This window comes from Saimiri boliviensis, chromosome 4, assembly GCF_048565385.1.
Source record: "Saimiri boliviensis isolate mSaiBol1 chromosome 4, mSaiBol1.pri, whole genome shotgun sequence".
In the NCBI taxonomy this organism is placed as follows: domain Eukaryota; kingdom Metazoa; phylum Chordata; class Mammalia; order Primates; family Cebidae; genus Saimiri; species Saimiri boliviensis.
In genome coordinates, this window is record NC_133452.1 from 12137130 (window position 1) to 12156207 (window position 19078).

At 50.9% G+C, this 19078-nt stretch overlaps 1 protein-coding gene across 5 annotated transcripts in view; it reads right to left on the reverse strand.

Moving 5' to 3' along the window:
- The window catches only part of SYNJ2 (synaptojanin 2), a 122080-nt gene that overhangs the window by 61368 nt on the left and 41634 nt on the right, over positions 1–19078 (reverse strand). For all 5 annotated transcript variants that reach the window (XM_010344300.3, XM_010344301.3, XM_010344299.3 and 2 more), the window contains exons 3-4: positions 9320–9590; positions 4203–4428 (exon numbers count right to left, since the gene is read on the reverse strand). In XM_010344300.3, coding sequence (XP_010342602.1) covers positions 4203–4428; positions 9320–9590 — 497 coding nt within the window. The remainder of the gene's footprint in view (positions 1–4202; positions 4429–9319; positions 9591–19078) is intronic.

Here is a 19078-nt window from a genome sequence, read left to right on the forward strand (position 1 = left end):
AAGAGGGGGCCGGAGGGGCAGGCTGTCCATCTCTCTAAGGCGGCTGCATGGGGTGGGAGAGTCAGGTGATGTGGGGGCAAGGTCCCCACCTCTGAGCTTTAACAAGGGAGCTGGCAACACAGGAGACAATGCCAGTCAGCAGGCACGGGACACGAAGCGGCCAGAGCCCAGGCCCAGCCTGGTCTGGGGCAGGGCTCGCTGGTCTGTAAAAGTGACAAAGCAAAGATGGCAGCAGAGTTCCCGGCGGGCCACAGTCCTCTAACAGGAGCCACATCCGTGTCCCAGGAGAGCTGCGTCCCTTCCAAATACCATATGGTGAAGTCCCAACTCCCAGCACCTCAGAACGTGTTTGGAAACAAGAGTCTCTGCAGAAGTGACAGGTTAAGATGAGGACAGGTGGAGCAGGGTGGGTCCCTGACCCAGCACGACTGGAGTCCTAGAGAGACAGGGGCGGAGGCGGCCACGCTGGAGACACCCCGGCCCAGCCGACACCTGGATTGCAGACTTCCAGTCTCCAGTCTCCAGAACTGGGAGAGAATAAGCGCGTTGTTTTCAGCACCCAGTTTGGGGTACTTTATTACGGGCAGCCCCAGAAAACTCAGCCTGCTTTTCCGCCTTAGAACGTGCGGTGTTTTAGGAAGGACAGTGACGCTGAAGGACAGTGCTTCCCAGTGACTTACTCGATGAGACCCCACTGAAAATACTATTTGAAATCCAAAGCCAGTATTTTAAAATAAAAGTTAAAAATAAAAGGAACATGGTAATGAAGTGGGGCATGAGGCAAAGGGAAGGGACTGTCCCCGTGCAGACATCAGCCAGAAAAGAGAAACCAGCCCAGCTGTGGCCACAGCTTCTCTCTCCTCTTTTTACAATTTTTTAAAATCTAACTTTTAAGTTCGGGGTACATGTGCAGGTTTGTTATATCGGTAAACTCGTGTCATGTGGGTTTGTTGTACAGATGATTTTGTCACCCAGGTGTTAAGCCTAGTAGCACCCATTAGTGATTTTTCCTGATCCTCTCCCTCCTCCCACCCTCTGACAGGCCCCAGTGTGTGTTGTTCCCCTCCCTGTGTCCATGTGCTCTCATCATTTAGCTCCCACTTATAAGTGAGAACATACAGTGTTTGGTTTTCTGCTCCTGTGTTAGCTTGCTCAGGATAACAGCCTCCAGCTGCATCCATGTTGCTGCAAAAGACATGACCTCATTCCTTTTTAGGGCTGCATAGTATTCCATGCTGTATATGTACCACATTGTCTTTATCCAGTCTACCACTGATGGACATTCTGGTTGATTCCATGTCTTTGCTATTGTGAACAGGTCTTTGAGGAATCACCACATTGTTTTCCATGATGGTGGAACAAATTTACACTACCACCAATGGTGAAGAAGTGTTCCTTTTTCTCCGCAACCTTGCCAGCATCTGCTATTTTTTTTGGCTTTTTAACAGCCATTCTGACTGGTGTGAGGGGGTTTCTCATCGTGGTTTTGATTCTCATTCCTCTAACGATCAGTGATGTTAAGCTTTTTTTCCCATGACTGTTGGCCACATGAATGCCTTCTTTTGAAAAGTGTCTATTTATGTCCTTTGTTTAGTTTTCAATTTTTTTTTTTTTTTTCTTGGAAATTTGTTTAAGTTCCTTATAGATTCTGGGTGTTAGACCTCTGTCAGATGCATAGATCGCAAAAATCTTCTCCCATTCGGTATAGTGTCTATTCATTCTGTTGATAGTTTCTTCAGCTGTGCAGAAGCTCTTTAGTTTGATTAGATTCATATTCCTCAAAATAATAAGAGCCATCTAGGAGAAACCCACAGCCAACATCATACTGAATGGGCAAAAGCTGAAAAGCAGCACAGGACAGGGATGCCCTCTCTCACCACACCGATTAAACATATTAATAGTGTTAGAAGTTTTGACCAGGGCAGTCAGGCAAGAAAAGAAATAAAGGGCATCTCAATAGGAAGAGAGAAATCAATATGTTGCAGACAACATGATTCCGTATCTAGAAAACACCGTAGTCTCAGCCCAAAAGCTCCTAAACCTGATAAACAGCTTCAGCAAAGTGTCAGGATACAGAATCAATACACCAACGACAGTCAAGCAGAGAGCCAAATCAGGAATACAGTTCCATTTACAATTGCCATGAAAAGAATAAAATACCTAGCTATACAGCTGATGAGGGAGGTGAAAGATCTCTATGAGAATTACAATACTCTGCTCAAAGAAATTGGAGATGACATAAATAGAAAAACATTCCATGCTCATGGATAAGAAGAATCAATATCATTAAAATGGCCGTGATGCCCAACGCAATTTATGGATTCAATGCTCTTCCTATTAAACTACCATTGACATTCTTCATAGAACTAGAAAAAAACATTTTAAAATTCATATGGAACCAAAATAGAGCCCAAATAGCCAAGGCAATCCTAAGCAAAAACAACAAAGCTGGAGGCATCACACTACCCAACTTCAAACTATATTACAGGGCTACAGTAACCAAAACAGCATGGTACTGGCACAGAAACAGATACATAGACAAATGGAACAGAATAGACAACCCAGAAATAAGGCCATACACCTACAACCATCTGATCTTCAACAAACCTGACAAAAACAAGCAATGGTGAAAGAACTCCCTGTTCAATAAATGGTGCTGGGATAACTGGCTAGCCATATGCAGAATACTGAAACTGGACCCCTTCCTTACACTATATACAAAAATCAACTCAAGATGGGTTAAAGACGTAAATGTAGGCCGGGCGCGGTGGCTCACGCCTATAATCCCAGCACTTTGGGAGGCCGAGGCGGGTGAATCACAAGGTCAAGAGATTGAGATCCCATCTTGGTCAACAAGGTGAAACCCCGTCTGTACTAAAAATACAAAAATTAGCCAGGCGTGGTGGTGCATGCCTGTAGTCCCAGCTACTCGGGAGGCTGAGGCAGGAGAATTGCTTGAACCCAGGAGGCAGAGGTTGCAGTGAGCTGAGATCATGCCATTGCACTCCAGCCTGGGTAACAAGAGCAAAACTCCGTCTAAAAAAATAAATTAATTAAAAAAAAAAAAAAAGACGTAAATGTAAAACCCAAAACTATAAAAACCCTGGAAGACAACCTAGGCAATACCATTCTGGACACAGGAACAATCAAAGACTTCATGATGAAGATGCCAAAAGCAATCTCATTTTTAAGCAGATATTTATGTTAACAGCCTCGTTGATTGCCACAGTGCCGACATTATGAGAATTACAGGCAAGTGACTGCACCTGCTGCCCATGTTAGGGCCCCTGCTCCGATGTTCCTCTGAGTGGAGCCGCTGCCTCTCTGTGCCCACCCTCTGAATGCTGGAGCAGGCAGAGCGTCCCACACAGTAAAGGCAGGAGTTCAAATCTATGCTGGATTAAAGCGGCCGAAATCCACATAAGGAGTTCCTCTCGCAGCAGCGGGAGTGAGGAGAGACGCAAAGCCACACCTTCACTCAGTCAACACAGGGGGCCCAGCTTGCCCGGCAGGAGCACTGTACATGTGCCTTGTGGGGCTTCCTTTCTCACGGCTTATGCCATTGGTATTCCACATGGTGGCCTTATCTTACAGATTGCAAGTTAGAGCAAAAATTAAAAAGCTGTCAGGCAGTATCTCTGGGAATGAGAACAGAATTTAGAAAAAAATCCAGTAGAAATTAAGCAGATGGCTATATTCTAGGGGAGCGGTGGGAGCAGCTGCTTAACACGCAGATTTCACAGCTCCGGGTGCTAATACTGGCTTCCAGGAGAAGCTTCATCTGATTTAGAGTAAAAAATAATGGTTTCTTCTTTCATCTACCCATTGTATTGATCTATTTATTTTTGTCAAAAAATTTTTTTTCAAACCCTCTTTGTTCATCTGTCAGCTGCTCTTGGAATAACTTCCCACCTTTCATGACCATGGCAAAAATTCCTGATTCCTTTTGGTTAAAAATACCTCGGCTAAGCAGCGTTTTCCCAGCATGAGATGTGAATGAGAAACGATACACCATGCAAACCGGAGGTCATATTCTCACACGAAGTGCAATTACATGTGCTGTTCTCTACTTCCAGGAGGGAGCCTGATCGGAGACCATGACAGATACACCAGGGCCCCTTCTGCACCAGATGGAAAGCACGTGTGCAAGAGCGGCAGCCACTCTGAACCATCCGGTGCCACGGATGGGCTGGGGCACTCACCTGCTCTGTCTCCACGAAGTTGGACACGTGGCCATCGTCGTTCACGCCGCGGGTGTGGAAGCGAGCACCGACACGCTCGCAGCTAACGCGAGAGATGAGGCAGGCCTTGGCCTGCTTGTGGGAGGCGTACACGGTGCGGATGGTGACCACCCCACAGATGACCTTCAGCAGCCAGTCACAGCATCTCACCTGGTGCTGCCTCAAGGGCACGTGCAACAGCTGGTTCCTGCAAAACAGAGCCCCACACCAATTCTGGTCACCTGACATCCTGCAGCACATGCTGTCTGGAAAGCGAGTATGGCTGAAGAACAGGCTGGGTGGTGGCGGGGGTGCGCTGTCTGGAAAGTGAGTGTGGCTGAAGGGTGGTGGAGGGGGGTGCACACGGTGCAGCATTCTGGGTCAGCAAGAGTGTGCTGCTCCCCGATGGACTCTGCACTTGGGATGTATAGATCTGGGAAATTCATGTGCTTCAGAGAGAACCCAAATAGCAGGGCCACTGTGTCATGTACAGGAGGATGGCCGGGGAGTCCTTTCCCAAAGCTACCACCAGGTCATCACTGTCGGTCAACGGAAGCGGCGCTGGAGAGTGAGCCGGCGTGCACCTTTCGGGGAATTACAAAGGGGCCTCCGGTCAGCCCTGTGGGCCTCACAGTTTTTACTGCAGGCCCCATCAGTAAAAAATGAATTGGTAAAAACTTAAATGAAATAAGATGATAAATGATTAAAAATCATATTAACTATGGGAACCGTTATTTAAACGACGCACATATTCACACACATGCACCATGGGATGAATACGAAGAGAGCACTACAAAGCACTCCAAAATAAAAAAGGATCCGAGGAAAAGAAAATGTAACGAAAGCTCTAGTATTTCCTCTCCATGGCTAGTGGACCATTCTAGGCTCTGGAGTCCATGATGATAATGACATAATAATATCACTGTATCATGATATATATGACGTTATATACATGATTTATATGATGATCATTATATATATATGTGTGAATGACATAAGGATAAATGTCGAGTGACAGCTGACATTTATCCTGTGCACTGAGCCCCATTCTAAGTACTTTGGGGTGGATTAACTCATTTCACCCTTGAAGTGACCCTAAGTGAAAGGTATCATCTCTGACCCCATTTTACAGATATAGAAACTGAGGCACAGAGAAGTAAAGTGCTTGTCTAAGGCCACAAAGCCAGCCAGTGGTGGCATGGAGCTCGGAGACCATGCTCTTCACCTCGAGCTTTTCTTCATGGGGCCTACATTTCCATTTGCACCTGTGAACAGTCACATCGTACTCACATCCCTGAGACTGGCTTGGCCCACTTGCTTCAGCACCCAGGGGACCTGACTGGTACCATTCTGAGGCCCCATACTCACTCCCAGGGAGGATGACTCCCCCACGCCCTCTTCCAGGGCACTGAGTGAATCTAGATCACAGCGCCCTACTTGTTTAAAAAAGGAACGCAATTCCTGCCCTTGAGGCTTCCTCAAAGACAGCGGCAGCGTTTTCTCGCTGCTGGAAATCTGTACTGTGGGCTCTGAGGGGTCCCAGGGGGCTTCTCCAAGCTCCCTGCTTTCAGGTCAGCCTCCCCAACTGCGACCAAAGCCACACGCACCCCCACAGGGAACACAGCCTGCGTCTGACCCCATCTGAGGTCGTATAGCCACAGCGTTCCTCTGCTTGAAAAACGATTATGAAGCATTGCTGTACAAAACCACGTCCTTCTTCCAAATCGCTCTCTCAAATTCAGACGATCAGCCAGATCCAGAGACACACATATTAAATCTGCATGTGGCATCAAGGTAAAGCCTACAGAATAGTCCAGAGTCTGCCAGCTGTACAGTTATGGCCACTATCACCAGGACTCAGGAGGAGAAACCTTTTGCCAAGTGGACACTTAAATCAGCCTTGTTTCTAGTGACGCTGCCTGACCCTCTGGCGGGAGGATGGCTCATCCCCAGGAGGAAGATCCTCAAAGAGTTTCCTCCCAGGACCTGATTGTACTGGGAAGCAACTGTCAGTGTGATCAATTACCAGCCCAGAAAGGTGACATCAGCCTGCTGCTCACTCTCCAAGTGCTGGCCACGCTCAGCGTTGACCCCACCTGACTCCTACTGTGGGTCTCCAGACCTCAGGCGCTGCACCACAGCAAGAGGCGTGTAGGCAATCAAGCCCAGGACCACGCTGCCTGTGGTGACTCAGTTGTGGTCAGTTCTAGGGGCTCCACCCTGTGCCCCAAAACCACGCCCCGGCGTGTTACAGCTGAGGAGCCCGGCAACCTCAAGGAGTTACTTCCTCCTCTCCCTTCAGAAAGGGACGCCCTGTGGCTCCTCCTTCCCAAGCTCCCTCAGCCTCCACCTTGTGAATCCCCCCTGCCTCACTTTGTTAGCACCCCTGACACCTCCAGCCACAGAGCTGGCGTGGGACGAGAAGTTGCAGAGGTGCTGGTGCAATTCAGATACCCCGAGGATTCCCTATGGGTTCCAGGGACCCTCGCCGCCGCCGAGCGCTCTCACCTCCGCTCACCTGACAGTTCTGGTTGAAAATAGCTTCATGGTGTCCGCACGAAGACACCTCATAATACATAGCCCCTGTGTGTGTGAGTGTGGCTGCCGTTAGGGGAACACGCGCAGCTCCAGGGGCACCTGCTGGGCCCTGCAGAATGGAACTAGCGATTCACAGAAATGCCATCCCCCGGAGCCTGCCACTCAACCTGCGGTCTGCAGACAAGCAGCACTGAAATGCAGAGTCCTGGGCCCAGCCTAGACCTGCCATCCCAGAATCTGCATTTTTAATGAGATCAGCAGGAGATTCACAATTTTATTATTTTTTATTTATTTTTATTATTTATTTTTTAAAGACAGCCTCACTCTGTCACCCAGGCTGGAGTGCAATGGTGTGATCTCAGCTCACTGCAACCTCCACTTCCCGAGTTCAAGTGATTCTCCTGCCTCAGCCTCCCAAGTAGCTGGGATTACAGGCGCACATCACCAAATCCTGTTAATTCTTTTTTTATCTTTAGTAGAGATGGGGTTTTGCCATGTTGGCCAGGCTGGTCTCGAACTGTTGACCTCAGGTGATTGGCCCACCTTGACCTCCCAGAGTGCTGGGATTACAGCCGTGAGGCCTCTGTGCCCAGCCTTGATTCATAAGTGTTTTAGAGTCTGAGCACATTGCTGCCCCCAAATATCCACAATACTAGAGAATCAAAGAGGATGTGGGGGTGGGAAGCATTGGGATGGACATAGGGATGTGGGGAGGGTCCCCTTCTCCCAGCAGAAGTCAGGAATTCACTTGTGGGGCATCCAAAGCACCATGGCCAGAGGAAAACCTATGCATGCCTCTGGCAAAGAGAGAGAGGCACAAACAGGCCAGGAATACACCTCGCTAGTCCCATCTCAGAGCTGGGAAAACTGATATAGCTTCAAAAGGCAGGCGCTGGATTCTAAAACATTACGTTAGATGAGGTTCACTGGAACCACGCCCACAGCGGGACTTCCTCATTTTTGCTTCTGCCTGGCATCTTCAGGCATCAGTGCAAATGTGACGGAAACAGCATTATGTCCAGAAAGGCCAATAGATAATTTACGTATTTACAGAGTTGTCCACGCGTGTCTGTGTCCTGCCGTGGAGGAAAAAAGCGCCAAGAGACCCTAAACGTGCAGAAATCCAGCCGCCTTCCCCTGGGCTCCGGGACTAGCCTCAGCACATTGCTACAGGTCCCCTCGGGCAGGCTGACTCAGCTTCCCCGTTGATGGGGCTGGTTTAGCGTTGTGATGACCAGCTTGGGACCCAGAGCCAGAAGACCTGGGTTCAAATCCTGGCTCAGCCACTTACTAAGTGTGTGGAGTTTGGCAAAATTCCCTCGACCACTGATGCCTAAGTCTATCTGTAAAATGGGGTAACAGAGTCTCCACATAATTATTATAAGGGTTTTTCTTGTAAGGATGAGTTACTACCAGCAGAGAGAGTTTAGCACGGTGACCCGAACACAGTGCTCTCTAAGCATCAGCAGTAAACAGCTGCACACTGGAGGTAACCATGATTGAGAAGACTCAAAGAGCCAGCCCAGGCAGAAGCACTGAGCTCAGCACTCGGGACTGAGGGAGCACTCGGCGGACACTGGGTCCTGTGTTTTTTACTTATGGAGCAGGGTTTTGTTTTGTTTCTTTTCTTCCTTCTCTTTTTCTTTCCTCCCTTCCTCCCTCCCTCTCTCTTTCTTTCTTTCTTTTTGAGATACAGTCTTGCTCTGCTGCCCAGGCTGGAGTGCAGTGGCACCATCTCCACTCACTATAACTGCCGCTTCCTGGGCTCAAGCAATTCTCCTATCTCACCCTCCCAAGTAGCTAGGATTACAGGCATGTGCCACCACACCTGGCTAATTTTTGTATTTTTAGTAGAGACAGGGTTTCATTATGTGGGTCAGGCTGGTCTGGAACTCCTGACCTCAGGTGATCCACCCACCTTGGCCTCCCAAAGTGCTGGGATTACAGGCATGAGCCACCGTGCCTGGCTATACATACATACATATAATATATATACATACATATATATATATATATATATATATATATATATATATATTTTTTTTTTTTTTTTTTTTTTTTTTTTTTTTTTTTTGAGATGAGAGTCTCGCCCTGTCACCCAGGCTGGAGTCCAATGGCCCAATCTTGGCTCACTGCAACCTCCACCTCCTGGGTTCAAGTAATTCTCCTGCCTCAGCCCCCTGAGTAGCTGGGACTACAGGCATGCGCCACCACATTCAGCTATTTTCCGTAGTTTTAGTAGAGATGGAGTTTGGCCACATTGACCAGGCTTGTCTCAAACTCCTTATCTCAAGTGATCTGCCTGCCTCGGCCTCTCAAAGTGCTGGGATTATAGGCATGAGCCACCACGCCTGGCCAGGTTTTTTTCAAAATCTATATTGAACACATTTCCTGAGGCGGGTGGTGGGGAGTTCAGGGTTAGTTTTCCTCTCCTAGTGCTGAGAGCAGCCTGGGTCCTAACTCTCCAGAGGTGACCCATAACCCGGGGGTGGCGCAAGTGGAGGTCACGGCCTCGGGTGCCAACCAGAGCCCACCCTCTGCAGGGGACCCAGGACCCTCACCAGAAGAAGGAGTTCCCCCACTCAGAGCTGTCATCCCCCTGCTTCTGCGTGCGGACAGTCAGGTCAAAGCGAGACCCGTCGTTGGGCCATGAGAAATAGAACACCCCTGAGTTGAGGATTTTCTTCAAGGCTATGAGGCGCTCCTCCTCCTTGGCCTCTTCCTGAAGAGGGTAAAAGTCGGTGGCAGTGATTTTGTAGATTTCAGCATCTGGAATTCTGCCGACAGATGTGCAGCCTGTCACCAGCACCAGGAAGCTCAGAGATGTGCCACCTGGAAAGGAAATCAGACAGGAGAGCTCAGGGTGGCAGCCGGCCTGGCCGCCTGGAGCTCCGCAGGCAGCTTGAACAGAGCCCAGGTTCAACGGCCGCCAGGAACGCAACGCCTTCCCACAGCACTGCCCACCTCAGCAGCTCAAGAACTGCCCTGTCCCATAAGCCTCAGGTGGTGCTTCTCAAAGTGGGGAACCCTGGCCAGCAGGTCTGCATGCCCTGGGAGCCTGTTAGAAATGCAGATTCCTGTGGCACCCAGCAGCCTAGGGGTGGGACAAGCTCTGCTGTAACAAGCCTTCCAAGTGATTCTGATGCCCCCAGGAGTCTGAGAATTCCTGGCCTAGAGCCCTTCCAGACCCCCAGGACCTGCCCCCAAAGCCTCTCTGAACCACCTTCCCCAATGCCTCCTCAGGCACTGCCTTGACTCAGCACCCCCAGCCTGGGGTCTGTCTTCTCCGACTCTGTCAGAGGAGTGGCTTCCCAAAGCCATCTGATCATAGCCACCCACTTCCCTCCTGCAATGGCTCCATGTGACAGAAGCTCCCAAGGCCCTCCCCACTGCAGCTGGCCCCTGCTCCGCCCCCACCTGCCCCTGCCCCTGCCCCCACCTCTGCCCCTCCACCACACGGGTCAGCCATCCCAGCCGGCTCCCTCTTGCACTGGCTGTCATCCAGCTGCTCCAATGTGCCATAAGCATGACCTGGTATCCTGGGCTCTTGCCCAAGATGCTTCCCCTGCCTGGGACGTCCCACCACCATCTGCCCAGCAAGACCTCCACAACCCCTTCTCCATGCACCTCCTACCTGTCTCTGCCCCCACAGTACTTTGGGCTTTGGGCCCAGCATTCCATCCTCTGGAACAACACGAGTGCCCCCTTGTGCTCCGTGGGGACCATCCTGCGCCTGCCCTCCCCACTTCACTGGAAGAACTCCTCCTCATCCTTCTGGGTCAAGTTGGCAGCAACTCTTCCAGGAAGCCTTCTTTGCTTTCCCAAGACGTGGACAGGCGCCCCTTGCATGTGCCAATAGCATTCCTATCAGCAGTTGTCACACACAAAGCTCGTGACCTCCTTCTCCACCTGTGCCTCCAGGGAGGGGCTTCCTGGGGGCAGGACGGTTTCATGATCATCTCCCTACTCCGCATACACTCAGTTTGCTGAATGCTTCCTAAATAAATTCCTGCCAAGCGCTACCCAGACTGCCTTGGACGCTGTGGCCAGGTGAATGAGGCAGCCCTCTCTGGGGCCTCACCTCGCTGTTGCATCGGGGGTGCCTGGCAGTGCCGTGCCCACTCTCAGGACGGGGCCCAAGAGGTCTTCGGGTGGAAACCAGCCTTTGGGGGTTGGCATGGCTCTAGTCCCCAGACACAATTTCCACCCTGCCGGGGTCTGAAGGATCCACCAAGAGAGATTTCTGCAAACGATCGGGGGAGTTGGATCAGATTTCTCTACACTCTGGGAAGAGACCCCAAAAACCAATTCCAGCACCCCCACCCCAATTTCCTCATCACACTTCATACGGAGAAGCGTGTTGCTAGTGGCAGGGTGGCATGTGGTTGCCATTAAAGTGCATTCATTTAATGGGTGGCTCAGGGCTCCCAGGGCCCACTGATATGCCACGGGGTGGGGTGCCAGCCCGGCAGTGGGATTGGCCCCATCACATCTCCCGGACACATCCTCAGGAAACCACTTCCAAACCACCTAAGAACAAAGGAAGTTATCACACTGGGGACAGGGAGGGGGCAGAGTTCAGCTTCTCAAGTAGGACACGTGGGGTTACAGGGTTGGCAGCCTCTCATCAGAGCCTGGGCCACAGAGCGCTCCCAGTGCCCACCTGCCTCTTCTGACACACTGAGCACAGGGAAAAGCACAGATCAGCAGAAGTGCCCTCGCAGTGGCCGGAGGATGGCCCCCGTGGCTGCCAGAGGTATGGAAAATTTTCCATGACATCACTCCATGCGAGACATGAAGCTGATTTGTAGCACCACTTCCTCAACAGCCTCCGCGTGGGGGGCTGAGTGCCTGGCAGGAGTCCCAGGTTGCATTTCCTGGACAGGACCATGGCCTGGGGGAGGCTGGGGAGGGGGGCACTGTGGCGGCTGGGAGAGGCTCTTAACAACAGCATCGCCACTGAGCACCAGGGCTCCTGGGTGCAGGGAGGAGGGGGTCGGGGGTGGTGCATTGGGGTGAGGAGAGCCGTGTCTACTGAGTGCAGTGTAAGCAGGGGCTCTGCTCACAGCACTGCGCAGGCCCGGACTCCAACCTCCCACCCACCGGGAGGAATGCCCTTATCAGCCCTATATCACAGGGAGGGAAACAGACGCACAGAGAGGGTAAGCGGCCTGCCCAGGGTGACACAGCGGGGAGCTGGGATCCAAATCCACTTTCTAGCTACAGCACCTGGGCGAGTTACTCAAGCCAAGTCTGGCCTGAGAGCTGGTGCTCCCAATGACACCTCCTTGCAGATGACATCGCCAACCTGCTTAACCAGACTGCTGTCTCAGGCCCAGCACTGCCATTTCACACATGCGTGACCGTCCCCCAGGGAAGCTCAATCACCCGCCCAAGCACACAGCTAGTCTGCGCTGGAGCCAAAACGCAAACGTCGGTTTCACTTTAAGCTCATGCTCCATCTAGCCCCAAAGTCCCACAGTTTCCAATCAGGTTGGTTTGCTGTACCCTTTATATATATATAAAGTTTCACTCTTGTTGCCCAGGCTGGAGTGCAGTGGCGCAATCTCAGCTCACTGCAACCTCCACCTCCCAGGTTCAAGCAATTCTCCTGCCTGCCTCAGCCTCCCAAGTAGCTGGGATTACAGGCACCCACCACCACACCTGGATTTTTTTTTTTGTATTTTTGGTAGGGATGGGGTTTCACCATGTTGGCCCGGCTGGTCTCAAACTCCTGATCTCAGGTGATCCACCCACTTCGGCCTCCCAAAGTGCTGGGATTACAGGTGTGAGCCACTGCGCCTACCTGCTATACCCTTTAAAAGAGTGTGGTCAACCAGTGTACCTGCTATCGGCTGCATGTGTGCACCCCCAAGTTAATATGTGGAAGTAGGAACCCCCAAGGTGCTGGTGTTAGGAGGTGGGGTCTTTGGGAGGTGACTGGGTCATGGCAGTGGAGCCCGCATGAATGCAGTTTGTGCCCAGAGAGCTCCTTCACCTTTCCACTACGTCAGATGCAGAGCAAAGGCAGCATCTACGAACGGAGAAGCAGGCCCTCACCGACAGCCAATCTGTGGGCTGCTGATCTCAGACTTCCAGCCTACAGGATGGTGAATACATTTCTGTTGTTGATAAGCCACCCAGTCTACAGAACTTTATCACAGCAACCTACGTGGACACAGCGTTCCCTGCTCCTTCAAAAACTGCCATGGAAAGTTTTCATCGGTAGTTGAAATGGTTGTAAATAATATCTTGTGCAGCATATTCTAAATAGGGACACGTAAAACTCAAACCCCTCCAGCCTCTTAGCAGCATCCAGTGCAATCTCCACAGTGATGTGATACTCAGACGCCATCTATTATTTACAGGATCGCAGGAACGTGACTTTTTTCTACCGTGTGGAACTTTCACTCATATTTCCAGTCCTTCCCCAACAGAATTCCATCCTCATGTAGTATATTTTGTGCTTCTCCGCCCTGTTCTGATCACCCCATCAGCCCATGCAGCTGTGCGCTCCTCAACTCAAAGTGTTTAAAAAGAGCCTTGACTATTCCAATGATACCTAACCTGCCAAACGATGTGAAATACAATGTAAATAAAAATTTTGTCAAATTTATATATGTGTGTGTGTGTGTGTGTGTGTGTATGTGTGTGTGTGTGTGTGTGTGTGTGTATTCATTTGCCGTACCCTTTAAAAGAGTATGGTCAACCAGTGTACCTGCTATTGGCTGAACGTGTGCACCCCCAAATTAATATGCTGAAGTAGGAACACCCCAGGTGATGGTATAAAAAGGTAGGGTCTTTGGGAGATGACAGTCTTGCTCTGTCGCCCAGGCTAGAGTGCAGTGGTGCAATCTTGGCTCACTGCAACCTCTGCCTCCGGCGTTCAACCTCTGCCTTTCAGGTTCACTGCCTCATCCTCCTGATAGCTGGGATTACAGGCATGTGCCACCATGCCCAGCTAAATTTTTTATTTTTAGGAGAGATGGGGTTTCGCCATGTTGGCCAGGCTGGTCTCGAACTCCTGACCTCTATTGGTCTGCCCACCTTGGCCTCCCAAAGTGCTGGGATTACAGGCGTGAGTTACCACACCTGGCCGACAAATAACCATGTAATATGAAAAGTAAAAACGTGTTGGAAAGGCATCTCTTAATGAGATGAATAAATATTTTTTGAAGGAATAAAAGTAGGTTCTGCACCAATTCTAATTCTAATTTTCATTTTTATAGATACAAACATGAAGAAATCCTGTTCACATTAATAAATAGATGGGAACAGAAAGGCTTCATTATAGAAACGTCACTCGATTCTTCAAAGTCCTTCTGAGTTAGCGCTAAGAAGAAAGGACGGTAGCCCGCTGAGAAAGTGGCTGCTGATGCATCGGCTGACAGCCAGTTAAATTCTCCTTCCACGATGGGGGAAGCGAACAGCTGCTGTCACCTGACTTGCAAACAGACTGTCACCTCGTTCAGGACTTGCTTCAGCGCTGTTGACTAGCTTTTGAACTGTCCCTTTGTCTGGAATCCTAGGGGAAGTTACTCCCTGGAGCATGGAACGCGGTGTGCTTCCAGAAGAGACAAAGGCCAGCCCTCTGCCCTAACATGGGAGCAGGGCGACTGCAGGGGGAATAACACCGTCCTCCATCACAGGCGCTCCATGACAGAAAAGAGCCGAGCCCTGGAAACGTCTCCTTAGAACTGCCCCTGCCTGTGTGCCCCGGACAGGCGGTGGGACGGGTATGACCACAGGGCTCTGTGGGAGAGCCTTACCCAAGCCTCAGGACAGCCTCTCTAGGAAGGCCCCGCCCCGCCTACCTAGCCCAGCACCGACTGCTTCTCCTTCAATCCCAGCCTCACTCTGTCCTGCCCAATTTCATTGACAGCCCGACTACATTCTCTGTGTATCATGGGTTTGCTGTTTGCTTTTTTTTTTTTTTTTTTTTTTTAAATTTAGAGACAGGGTCTTTTACTGTCACCCAGGCTGGAATGCAGTGGCTTGATCTCAGCACACTGCAACCTCCCCTTCCCGGGTTCAAGCGATCCTCCCACCTCAGGCTCCCAAGCAGCTGGGATTACAGGCATGCACCACTGCTCTTGGTGCTGTAGTTACCACTGCTAAGTAGAGACAGGGTCTTGCTACACAGACCAGGCTGGTCTTGAACTTCTAGGCTCAAGTGATCCTCCTGCCTTGGCCCTCTAAGATGCTAGGATTACAGGTGTGAGCCACCATGCCTGCCTGTACTACCGGTTTTAAGGAAAGCATCCTGGTTCGAGCCTAACATCAGACTGTCGGGGGTCACTGACTCCCGGGTCACCTGCCAGTGTGGTACAGGCCACTGACCTCCACCTGCTCCAGGTGTGTGAGGCCCCTCCCGATGCTCACCTAGAGTGCAGGATTGGTTTTTGTGAGGCAGGATCAACTCTCTGACAGCTAAGAAGCTAACTAGGCTTGGGGAGTCTCGGCAGTCCTCAGCTGAGGAGGAGACAGGGCCTTGAAACCATCAAGGATTCATAGCAAGGGAAGAAACTCAGAAGACTGGGGCTCCAGGCTCTGCACACCTCGGGTTCTGTGTGGCCTCAGGCAAGGCTCCTGCCCTCTCTGGGCATCCAAAGAAGATGTGCCAGTAGTCTCGATGCCCCTCCAGGTTAAAGGCTGTGATTCCAGGGCTCTGGCCAAAGCAAAGCCATGCATGGGTCAGAAGGAGCCGCCAGAGTGAGGTCAAGGGAGGCGAGGGCCCCAGGCAGGTCCTCGGTCATTCATCCTCAGGCCAGGAAAGCTAGCTGTTGGGGTCATTCTGCGTGTTCACAGACACAAGGCCCTGTTTACCGGGGCCACCCTAGGCCTCCCACTGTGCTCTGGGCTGGCATTTGTGTTGAGTTTGCCTTCCCAGCCCCGTCTGTGCCAATTCCAACCCTGGGGGGCCTCCAGCCATCCTATCTGTCCCTCTGCTCACACAGACACCCTCACACTTAAATCTCCAAACACAGGACTTAAAACGTCCAGGCTTTCCCACCTGTGAAGGGGAAAGCTTCAGCCAGATGACCCTTGAGCCTCCCCCACCACCCACAGGCTCAGAACCCTAGGCGCCACATACCCACGTGGTGCGGCTCCAGGGTCCTCTTCCACCTCCCCTCTGCAGATCATGAGAGTGGTGCAGGCAGCGGCAGCTACAGCCGTGAACACCCACAGTCAGCACCCATGGTGTGGATCCTTCCCCAGCTCCACTCTGGGAACCTGAAATCAGCCCTGGCCAGTGAATTTACACCTTGGAAATTGGTAAATGCTGCATCTTCTCAGAGCTTCCCCCCAGGGAGCTGGGTGTCAACTATCTTGGTACTACCCCATCACTGCCCACAGGAATTAAAATAAATTAATCTAAGACTGACAAAGGCCAGTCGCTTCAAGACTTGCTAGAGAACACTGCATCCCAAAGCATGCCTCTTCAGAAAATTCTCCTTCTGAAGCAACTGCCCATGAAACCAGCCTCTGCTGGCCTCTGCAGAGGAGCTGCCCACCAGGCATCCACACCCTGAGGCCACACAGCGGCCCTCAACTCACACCTGTACAGCCTCAGCCCTCTGTAGGCCGGTCCCCTCCCACCAGCACCCTCCTCCCTCCAGCCCTCCCAGGGACAGAAGAGAGACAGCAGAGCTTCTCAGTGGTGGCAGCGTCCCCAGGCCACACTCTAAGAAACTGCCCATAGCCAGCCTGGCTGGTGTTAGAGGAGCACACCACACTCTTCAAGGCTACCATGTGCATCGCTCATGTGGACCTCCGAAGAACTAGGTAAGATAGGGATGAGGCAGTTTTCCTGGGGTTACAGACGGGAAAACAGCCCCAGAGAGATTAAATGCATATCAGCGGCGAACAGGGAACTAGAATCCAAGAGGGCCGTCTACTAGAGAATGTATGGGCTGTCGTGTACAGCTTCACAGGTTGTGCACTGCTCAACTCCAGGAGACACCATTCATTACAGTCTGGGATAGGAATGGAGTCCCTTGAGGCTATGAGACAGGGAGGCCTTGATAGCTCAAGTTCAAGAGACGTTAAATCACTATAATCACTAGGATACGTTTTTGTTTTCCCTTGCATTCTCACTTTTTATGCTTTGCATTGTGTAAACTTCAGGAAGCCTGACTCCCTGGCTAATCACGGGAGCTCCAACCCCTTCCTGCAGGCATTTCAGGAAGGAAGGGGGGACTCTGGGCTTTCTACAAAAACCTTGGAACCTGGAAAAAAGCTTTCGTGAATTTTTGTGCATGTTTCTCAATTTCTAATGTAAAAGGCTAATTTGGGCAGATTGAAATTTGTCCCAAACTAAGGAAAAACTTTTCGAAATTGAGCCTGTGGGGAAGCCTCTTTCTTTGCACAGAGATCCTTAGCCAAAAACATTGAAAGGGAGGCCTACTCCCAACTCAGCAGGTGGTCTTCATGGCAACGGAAAGTGGGAGGCACACAGCGGGGGTCATGCAGTGGGAGTCAGTCAGCAGTGGAGTTAGCCACGCCGTTGAAATCAGTCACACAATTGGAGTCACACGTGGAGTCAGAGTCAGTCACACAGCTGAAGTCACACAGAGTCAGTCATACAATTGGTATCACACAGGGGGAGGTCACACAGTTAGAGTCAGTCAACAGTGGAGGTAACCACACCATTGAAATCAGTCACACCATTGGAGTCACAAAGAGTCAGTCACACAATTGGGGTCACAGAGTGGAAGTCAGTCATACAGTTGGAGTCACGCAGGTGGAGTTAGTCATACAGTTGGAGTCAGTTACAAGGTTGTAGTTGGCCACACAATTGGAGTCACACGTTGGATTCACTCCATTGGAGTCACACCGGTGGAATCAGTCACCCGTTGGAGTCACACCACTGGAGTCACACAGGTGGAATCAGTCAAACATTAGAGTCACACCGTTGGAATCACATAGGTGGAATCAGTCACACGCTGGAGTCACACCATTGGAGTCACACTGGTGGAATCAGTCATGCATTAGAGTCACACTGCTGGAGTCACACAGGTGGAGCCACACCACTGGAGTCACACAGGTGGAATCAGTCACACCATTGGAGTCACACAGGTGGAATCAGTCACACGCTGGAGTCACACCATTGGAGTCACACCGGTGGAATCAGTCACACATTAGAGTCACACTGCTGGAGTCACACAGGTGGAGTCACACAGGTGGAATCAGTCACACGCTGGAGACACACCACTGGAGTCACACAGGTGGAATCAGTCACACATTAGAGTCACACCATTGGAATCACACAGGTGGAATCAGTCACAGGCTGGAGTCACACCGGTGGAATCAGTCACACATTAGAGTCACACTGCTGGAGTCACACAGGTGGAGTCACACCACTGGAGTCACACAAGTGGAGTCACACAGGTGGAATCAGTCACACGCTGGAGACACACCACTGGAGTCACACAGGTGGAATCAGTCACACATTAGAGTCACACCATTGGAATCACACAGGTGGAATCAGTCACATGCTGGAGTCACACAGGTGGAATCAGTCACACGCTAGAGACACGCCACTGGAGTCACACAGGTGGAATCAGTCACACATTAGAGTCACACCATTGGAATCACACAGGTGGAATCAGTCACAGGCTGGAGTCACACCGGTGGAATCAGTCACACATTAGAGTCACACTGCTGGAGTCACACAGGTGGAGTCAGACCACTGGAGTCACACAGGTGGAGTCACACAGGTGGAATCAGTCACACGCTGGAGACACACCACTGGAGTCACACAGGTGGAATCAGTCACACATTAGAGTCACACCATTGGAATCACACAGGTGGAATCAGTCACATGCTGGAGTCACACAGGTGGAATCAGTCACACGCTGGAGTCACACCATTGGAGTCACACAGGTGGAATCAGTCACACATTAGAGTCACACCATTGGAGTCATACAGGTGGAATCAGTCACATGCTGGAGTCACACCATTGGAGTCACACAGGTGGAATCAGTCACACGCTGTAGTCACACCATTGGAGTCACACCGGTGGAATCAGTCACATGCTGTAGTCACACCATTGGAGTCACACCGGTGGAATCAGTCACACGTTAGAGTCACACCATTGGAGTCACACAGGTGGAGTCACACAGCTATAGCTATACCCTGTGCTGCCTAACACAAAAGAAACAGCTGAACACAAAAGAAAACAGACCACAGTTCTGACTCAGGGACTTACAGGGGAAAAGAAAATCAAGTTAAACTGAAATGCTCCTAAGGTAGCCAGTGGGGACTGGAAAAACTTGATTTAAAGCGCTATCCTTCTATCCTTCAGATGCCTTAGGACA